Consider the following 9,891-nt stretch of genomic DNA (forward strand, 5'->3'; position numbering starts at 1 on the left):
GAGCATCTTACCTAGACTGTGTAGACTGGGGTAGGAGAAGTGTCAGGAAAGTTTTCATGGAACAAGTGAAATATAAATTAGGATGTAAGGAATAAAGAAGATATAACCAATTAGGTTGATAGGGAAGAACAGAGATGAAAAGAGAATAGACTGTGGAGAAGGTGAAAGAGTGCATGCTGCATTATAAAACTAAAAGCAAAACAGTTTGGCTGAAGATCAGAGTGTGAGAACAAGTAGGTAGAAAACAAGGAAAAGCCAGAGCATGATGTGCCCTGCAAACCTGCTAAGGAGCTGAGTTCTGATCCTAAAACAAATATAAGCAAATTTTGGAGGACTCTAAGCGGAAGCCTGGAATGATCAGATCTGCATTTTAGAAAGGTGACTCTGGCTACAGAATAGAAAGCAAAAGGGGCAAAACTGAGTAAAAGAAAACTTAAATGATTATTACAAAACTCTGGACAGAGGTGATGTCAATCTAAACCAGTACAGTAGTGAAAGAAATAGAAACATATATAGGAGGTATAATGGACAGGTCTTAAGATGTGCTTGGAGATGTAGGCTATATCTTTAAGTTTTAGCACAATTCCTGCCACATAAAGGGTGATCAGTAAATATTTATTTTATAGTTATTGAAAGCCTGATGACTTACAATGAATATATCATATGATTAAGAATATGAGATGCATGGTAACACTGACTAAATTAGAACACCATAATCATTAGGTTAAAAAAAAAGGTAAAATTAAGAATGAAAAAATTTTTGTTAAATATTTTTCAAAGTTCCTTTTTATTGAGTTTTGCTATAAATTTCCCCAAATAAATACTCAATTGCACATCTATATACTAGTTCAAAATACAGTCAAGAAAAGACCTAAAAACTGCTTGCTCCAAAGATGAAGTTATTACTTTACTTATTAAATTATTCCTTCTTTATGACAACAATAAGAATACTGAAGCAATTTAAATCAGAGAAACAGTGTGATTTATTTTTAAATCTACTTTTAAAATTTATTTATTCAATTGTGAGTAATTCAAACATAATTTGCTTGACCATATTTAAAAACATTCTAAATTCTGCATTTTGTAATTAGCAAATGTGTTCTAGTAATGCTGATATCTCACTTTAAACAAGTTCTAATTTTGTGGCATACCATGTAAAGCTTCTGTTTAATATTCAATAATATTTTGAGAATGATTCTGTTAAAAGAGCCAGGAATTATGCTCAGATTTATCTTATTCTACAATCATCTTCACTCAATAACTATTCTTAAAAGTAGACTCCAGAAGAGGAGGGGCAAGATGGCAGCATAAAGAGGAGTGGAGTTTAGTTAGTCCCCTAGAGCAATAATAAACAACCAGGAACACCTAGTAATTGATCTGGAATAACTGCTGGGAGACAACCATGACTGTCCACACATCATGTGCCAGCCTGGATTAGGTGGAGTGGCTGAGATCACAGCATAAAATCTGTAAGAAGAAACTGCAGAACTGCACTGGGAGCTCCCTCCCCCATGGCAGACTGAGCTGCAAAACCTCATTGTCAGAGAGACCAGCAGTCCCAGAGTGAAAGAATATAGCTCAGCCCAGCCCCAAATGGGGTTTTAATTAACAAATGTGGACTGCTGAATACAAGCTACAAACGCATACAAAACCCCTAACAAGCAGACAGAGGCTTTTAGTGACAACTGACTTTAAAGAGCCAGAAAACTCCTGTGTCCCAGGAAAGGTAGTCCAAAAGACCAAGTACTATCTCTGGCTGACAAGCAAAACTGGGGGGCAGTGGACTAGCTTTGAAAGGGGACTTTCTTTCCCTTCTCTCTCTCAATCTGAGTGGCTCTGTGGAGAGAGCTTCAGCCATTTTCAGTTTGCAGCATTCTGACCCAGACAGGGGTGAAGATAACAGAGCCAGAGTGATAAAGAACAATTCAAATGCAGAAGATAACTCCCTGGATTGGGAGGAATGCCTGAGATCACAGCAAAAAATCTGTAAGTAACAAATGAAGAACTGTGCCAGGAGCTCCCTCCCCCCACAGCAGACTTAGATGCAAAATCTTGCTGTGGTAAAAAATAGCACTCTTGCAGCAAGTGAATATAGCTCAACTGAGCTCCAACTGAGGTTTTAATTAACAAATGTGGACTGCTGAATGCAAGCCACAAACCCCCAACATGCAGACAGAGGTTTTTAGTGAAGACTGACCTTAAAGAACCAGAAGACTCATCTGTCAAGGGAGGGGGAGCCCAGAAGTCCAGGTGTAACCTCTAGCCAATGAGTGAAACTGGGGGGCTGTGTACAGGCTCTAAAAAGGGGCTTTCTGTCCCTTTTCCTCTCTCGCAAACTGAGTGGCTCTGAAGAGAGAGCCATAGCCATTTTCAGTTTGCAGCACTCTGACCCAGACAGGAGTGGAGATAACAGAGTCAGAGAGACAATTCAAATGCAGATAATAACTCCATAGGGGTGTATCTTCCCTAAGAGTAAGGAGGTGGGGCCAAGTTTTCCCTTCAGAACTAGACCCCAGAGCCTGAGGGAAAACAGCCAAAACAGAAACTAAGGAGGCCACACCTCTTTACACCAGCCAGGAGCATCAGGATGACAGGTACCACCTGCTGATCAGGTTAGGAAAAGCACAGTGGCTAAAGACCTCACAAGAAAGTCTGTCAATCTCTAAGACACAGGGGCAGGGAGACTGGAAACTGAAAATAATCCCATTCTGAGATCTGAACCCTTTCTAGTACGGGAAAATCTGATTGGGGTAACCAAGGAAACCAGATGCCTAGACAACAGAAAACTACAATCTACATTAGAGAAAACAAAGATATGGCCCAGTCAAAGGAACAAACTTACACCTCAATCAAGATACAGTTGAGACATGGTTTTGCTTTAATGAAACAATCTATTAAAGATTTTCAAAGAAATATGCTAAATCAAATAAAAAACCAAATCAGTGAGTTCAGGGAAGATGTGGCAAAAGAGATGAAGGATATAAAGAAAACACTGGGCAAACATAAGGTAGAAATTGAAAGTTTGAAAAAACAACTGGCAGAATCTATGGAAATGAAAGGCACAACACAAGAGATGAAAAACACAATGGAGACATACAACCACAGATCTCAAGAAGCAGAAGAAAACACTCAGGAACTGGAGAACAAGACACCTGAAATCCTACACACAAAAGAACAGATAGGGAAAAGAATGGAAAAATAGGAGCAATGTCTCAGGGGATTGAATGACAACATGAAGCACATGAATGTATGTGCAATGGGTGTCCCAGAAGGTGAAGAGAAGGGAAAAGGGGCAGAAGCAATACTAAATGAAATAATCAATGAAAATTTCCCATCTCTTATGAAAGACATAAAATTACAGATCCAAGAAGTGCAGCCTACCCCAAACAGAATAGATCTGAATAGACCCATGCCAAGACACTTAATAATCAGATTATCAAATGTCAAAGACAAAGAGAGAATCCTGAAAGCAGTAAGAGAAAAGTGATGCTTCACATACAAAAGAAGCTCAGTAAGATTATGTGTGGATTTCTCAGTAGAAAACATGGAGGCAAGAGGAAAGTGGTATGATATATTTCAGATACTGAAAGAGAAAAACCACCAACCAAGAATCCTATATCCAGCAAAACTGTCCTTCAAATATGAAGAAGAGTTTAAAATATTCTCTGACAAACAGACAATGACAGCTTTTGTGAACAAGATACCTGCTCTACAGGAAATACTAAAGGAAGCACTACAGGCAGACAGGAAAATACAGGAGTGAGAGGTTTGGAACACAATTTTGGGTGATGGTAGCACAGCAATGGAAGTACACTGAACAAAGATGACTGTGAGTATGGTTGAAAGTGGAAAGTTAGGAACATGTGGGACAGCAGAAGGAACGAGGAAAGATTAAGACTGGGACTGTATAACTCAGTGAAACCTAGAGTGCTCAATAATTGTGATAAAATGTAAAAATATATTTTTACATGAGGGAGAACAAATGAATGTCAACCTTGCAAGATGTTAAAAATGGGGTGGTACTGGGGAAAAATACCATCAATGCAAACTAGAGACTATAGTTAACAGAAACATTGTATTATGCTTCCTTTAATGTAACAAAGGCAATACACCAAAGCTAAATGCCTAAAGAGGGGGATATAAGGGAAGGGTATGGGACTCCTGGCGATTATGTCTGACTCTTTTATTCTACTTTAGTTTAATTCTCTCTTTCCTTTTGTTGCTTTTTAGCTGTCATTTTTTTCCTTTCTTTTCTTTTTCTTTTTCTTTTTCTTTTGTCTCTCTACCTTCTCTGACTATTCCTCCTTCTCTGTGGAAGAAATGTAGATGTCCTTATATAGATAGTGGTGATGGTGGTGAACATATAAATATGCAGCTATACAGGGAACCATCGATTGTTTACTTAGGATGGAAAGTATGGTGTATAAACAAAACCGTCTTAAAAAAAAAATGGGTTGATGAAGAAACCTTGAGGGCACTATATTGGGTGAAATAAGTCAGACACATAAGTACAAATATTGTATGGTCTCACTGATATGAACTCTTTAGAATATGTAAACTCATAGACATGACATATAAGTTACCAGGATATAGAATGAGGCTACAGAATGGGGAGCGATTGCTTATTATGAGCAGAATGTTTAACTAGGTTGAACTTCAGTGTTTGGAAATGGACAGAGGTGATGGTAACATGTTATTGTGAGAATAACTAACAGTGCTGAATGGTGTGTGAATGGGGTGGAAAGGCGAAGCTTAGAGTCACATATGGCACCAGAAGGAAAGTTGGAGGTTAAAATATAGGAACATATAAAACAGTGAATCTTGTGGTGGACAATGTCCATGATTAACTGCAAAAATGTTAGAACTCTCTTTCATGAACTAGAGCAAATGTATGACACTATAACTAGAAGTTAATAATAGAGGGTATATAGAGAAAAAATACACCTATTGCAAACTATGTACCACAGTTAGTAGTATTTTAACATTCTTTGATCAACAGTAACAAATATACTACACCAATACTCTGAGTCAATAATGGAGGGGAAGTGGTTTGGGGTATGGGGGGATTTGAGTTTTCTTTTTTGTCTTTATTTCTTTTCTGGAGTAATGAAAATGTCCTAAAAATTGAAAAAAAAATTAATTGTGGTGATGGATGCACAGCTGTATGATGGTACTGTGGGCAACTGATCATGCACTTTGGATCTTTGGATCTTTGGATGACTGTATGGTATGTGAACAAATCAATAATTTTATTGATTTAATTTTAAATTTAAATAAAAAAAAAGTAGACTACAGGTCTTCAGAAGAATTAAACAATTTGCATAAGAAGTTTAATACCACTTAAATTTCCTTTCAGTATTTGCCAGCATTTTGTTAATAACCATACAAGAAGAGAACATGCTTCTCTTTTATCATCTTTTTCTGATGGACAGACTATGTTAACTACATGTGCCAAATTCAGAGACTTCAGATAGAACATGCCCAGATGGAAAATTTGTGGAAATTGGAAAACTTGAGTCATGGTTTACAAAGAGACAAGGTTATTCAGCATCACTTTTGAAGCATATGACTCCCTTTGTAAGCACAAGGATTCTCAAATGAGGCCATAAAATCTACAAGCTATGGCTGAGTTATTTTTGAGCATGTAATCTCTATGCATTCATTCTCTTGATTTTTATACTTCCGGGAAAAAAAGATGTGTTTGTTGCTTGGTAACATTTTGTATAGTGTTCAGCCCTGGGATGAGATTTCAGTTCTTGTACATCAAATTTCCAGATTCCAAGAAAGAGCTTTTGACTCCTCCATTATCGTTTTCTGGTAAAGTCCCTGTGCCCTCAGCTATTTTATTATCTAAATATGATTGAGAACATAATATGATGCAATACAGTTCACTATTCATTTTTATAGAATATCAGTGGAAAACTGCCCTCTGTTGGATTTGAATTATTTTTCCAGTCAGACTGACAGCTTTACATTTACCCTTGAGGAGAACATGTGTGGAATGTAATGGATATAGAAGAAAAGAAGAAAGAACTTACTGAAGACAATTACATAGGAGCTCAATGGCTAAAGTCAAGCATGTTCTTTGGAAATTGAATTATCTGATGGTGTAGAACAGTTAAATAACTCTGCCTGTGTCTTTGCACAACTGAAGATTTATCTTCTTTAAAACCAAGAGTCCTGAGCCAGCTTTTCTTTGTAGCAACAATACTATACCATTCTTTAAAATAATTTTCTGGAACTGAGCATTTCGGAACAATTAGCTAACAGCAGGTTCTTGTTAAATTAGCAAAAACAAGATGGAAAATTCTGTAGAAGTCAATATTTTAAGGGTGCTTCCTTGAGTGTTTATATGTGTTGCTGTTAATTAAACAATAAAAGAATGGTATCAAATGTAAATAGACTACACAAAATAGTCCCTAGTTCATCGTAGAGTTTCAAAATAAGAAGGCATTTGTTTGAATTCCAGATTGCTAGGGATTTTTTTTTTTTTTTGATTTCATACCCATGGCTAGAATAAATATTTAGTTTAACAAGCCAAAAATATGAAATTGAAATTAGTATCATCTAGGGCTATCCTAAGATAACTAAAGAAAAATCAACATTTAAGGTATAAGAAAAATGAACATTTAATGTGTAAATTCTATTGGCTTTACTAATTTCAACAGTAAGAATTCAACCATGTGATAAAATTAACAACATAAGGTAATTGTGAACTTTGTGATTATCACTACATGGTTTTTATTGCTACTAGAGTAAATTCCAGAAGGCTTCAATACTAAAGAAAGAAAGTCTGCGCTGTTGGAAATGGAAAGTTGTTTCATGTCAATTTTCTCCCATAGAGGCACCCTTGTGTGTGAGAGAGAAAAACAAGAGGTGGGAGAACAAGAAGAAAGGTCAGTAGTTAAAAAAAAAAAAAAAAAAAAAAAAAAAGTGAAGGCAAGCAAAAAGACCCTGCAGAGAACAATTGAATTTTTTAAAAATGCCAGAAGTTTGGAAAGACAAAGGGAAAAAAATAAAAAGGAAAAATGATCTAAAGGTGAGAAAAAAGAGAAATTTGTTTTGGATTGACTTGTCAAAGATAAACTTTGCTCATGGTATATAAGAGCTTTGAAACAAGATATTCAAGTCTTCTGGAAAATAAAAATGAAATTAGAGCTCTGAAATACTTGTGGAAATAGAAATAAACACTTCTGGTTCCAAATCTCTTCAGTTAGGTACTTCAGTGTGCTTTTTTACAAACTCAACTTCAGAAATCCTGTGGATGTTGTAATAAGTTAGACATGTCACATATTTATTCCTTGACAATGTACATTTAGTGATATTCATGGCTTATTTCTAGAAAAAAGCAAAGTGGCATAAGAAAGGACATCTCTGACAATTCTAAATGTTCTATTCAGAAACACTGATCAATTGTAATTAATATGGTCAAAGAGCATCAAATATAATGATGTTCATATTTGGCTATTCAAAAATTTGGTTAAATGACAATGACTTTCCAATTAAAAATGTAAAATACGAATGCAATCTTTAACTTATCAATATGAGAGATTCACTTTGAAAATAATTAAAATTTTAAAACAAAATAAAACTATGACTAAACTATCAAATCTTATCTCATTTTTATGACATCCGGTGTCCACTAAGGCCCTAATTGTTATGCATAGTTATTTGGTAAAATTGTTTTTTATGTCACATAACCCCAGTTTTACGATTGTTGTTTTATTCTTTTGTGTTTCCAACCACAATATCCTTGAAAGTGAGTACTAAATATTATTTGATGTAGAATATTCAATGTATAGTGGAGTTTCTGGTACTTAACTGGCATTCAACAAATGCATGATGAAATAATTTTATAGCTTGAGTCAATTACTTACAAAGAAGTAGAAATCTAATACTTGGCATGTTTGAACTGCCAATTGCATTTGTTTGGACACTGAAGGAAAATAACTATGCTTAATAATTTGCCCAAAGTACTAAACATACAAAAAAAAACTTGAAAAAGAATTAAGTGATATTGACTCCCTAAAATGGAATCTTCCCATCTGGACTACTTTGACACAGTGAAGCCAGCCAGAGTGAGAAGAGAAGAATAGTTAACAAGGAGGGCAGGGCACTGTATATGCCAAGAACTTGGCACAAACACACTTTCCATTTAAATGTTCTACAGGACTATTCCTCTGAAATCACTGTGAGTTCAATGTCTTTGCCCATTTTCAGACATTGTGTTTCCAAGAATATTAGACAGGTGCATGTATAGATCACATAATGATTCTATTCATCTGGAATAGTCAGGCCTTTGCAGAGTCTGAATCGCAGACCATTAATCAATTTTCAAGAAATACATTACTTCATTTTTTTTTTCGTTCAATGATATACCCATGTTGGATAAAAATAAAACAAAGCATGTTACCTTTGAGCAGATTTTTCTCCAAGCAAGAACAGAATACCTGTAAAGCAAAAACTCCTTACCATTTTCAAGTATTAAAAGGTTTTGCATTGCATGAGCATATATTTAGTTGCATAGCTCTCCATGCCTTGAGGTCTGTCTGTGCTACTAATTTTTCTGCACAAATAGTGTTGCTCTGCCCTTTTATTCCTGAATGGAGAAAGGTTTGTGTGTGCTTCATCATTTTAATACAGAAATTTTGGGTAACAAATAGGACTTACCTTGAAGAAAGTCATGGTTGCACCATCCTCCACAGCTCCATACTCTATCTTGGTTTGTTTAGCTAAATCATCAGCAGAGTCAATGGGGGATTCCATGCGCTCCACTGTCAGAAATGCGGCTAAGTTAGCAGTATACGAAGAAATGATGATAAGTGTGAAAAACCACCAAATGCCTCCCACTATCCTGGTGGAGAGTGCTTTGGGCATGAGCTCAGAACCTAACAGAGATGGGGGTGGGGGTGGGGGGTGAAACGAATACAGAGAATATGATCAGCAGTGAGATACTTTTGTTCACAGTGACAGAATGGAATTGCTGTGTAATAAAAGTTTAAATCATAGATTTACATATTGCTTCAGTAAGCAAACAACAACCTTGGGGAAAGCGAATGCTAATTCAAATAACAGACAGTCTCTTAGGATGTTTGTGTCCAAGTATAGTGACAGGAGACGCAAGTTTTACCCGAGACATGGTGCAAAGTACCAATTAAAATATTAATGAATGAAAATCCTTTATAAAAATAATAACATTGGAAAGGAGAAAAAAAATCTCCAGTTTGTTAACTACTTGTGCTGATTTTCATATTCTTGTTAGTTATGTATGTTTTAAAGAAATTATTTAAAAAATTTTTATGTCCATTTTTTAACAAGCTTTATGTAGTTTCATTCTTTTATGTGCACGTAGCTCAAAATGTTTGTCTATCTTCTTATTTAAAAATGTAATGTTGTATAATAACAAACAAAATTCAATTACCCACATTCTTTAAGATGATGGGGGCTTTATTCCAGTTTTTATTTCAAAATATGACAATAAATTATTTCCTGTGTATAAGCACGTGTCTCCCATCACTATAGTTAGCCTCCAAGAAAAGAATCAGGAATAGAAATAAATAGTTACTTGTCACAAATTTATTTTATACATATAAAAATATATCATAAATATATATTATAATGTATGGCTGGAGTTGCCTGCTCATGATATTGATAAAAGGAATGACATCCAAGAATTATATTTTACTTTTGTTTATAATTAATTTTAATTAATTTAGATTAGAAAATAAAATCCTAATAATTTTAAGTCTGGTCTGGTATCAATTAAATTTTAATTATAGTTTAACCACATTATTTAGAATCTTAATGTTGAAATGATGACATTACCAGTATGTGAGTTTTATTTTATATATATAATATATCAAGAAAGTATAGGATACAAATTATCCAAAT

General features: G+C 35.0%; 1 protein-coding gene across 3 annotated transcripts in view; it reads right to left on the reverse strand.

Annotated features, from left to right (window-relative positions):
• GRIK2 (glutamate ionotropic receptor kainate type subunit 2) overlaps positions 1-9,891 on the reverse strand; it is a 774,206-nt gene that overhangs the window by 151,056 nt on the left and 613,259 nt on the right. For all 3 annotated transcript variants that reach the window (XR_005217912.1, XM_037843288.1, XM_037843289.1), the window contains one exon: positions 8,671-8,888. Coding sequence is in view for 2 of the 3 variants with exons in the window: in XM_037843288.1 (XP_037699216.1) it covers positions 8,671-8,888 (218 nt within the window). In the remaining variant the exon portion in view is untranslated. The remainder of the gene's footprint in view (positions 1-8,670; positions 8,889-9,891) is intronic.

This window comes from Choloepus didactylus, chromosome 7 (genome assembly GCF_015220235.1).
Source record: "Choloepus didactylus isolate mChoDid1 chromosome 7, mChoDid1.pri, whole genome shotgun sequence".
Classification (NCBI taxonomy): domain Eukaryota; kingdom Metazoa; phylum Chordata; class Mammalia; order Pilosa; family Megalonychidae; genus Choloepus; species Choloepus didactylus.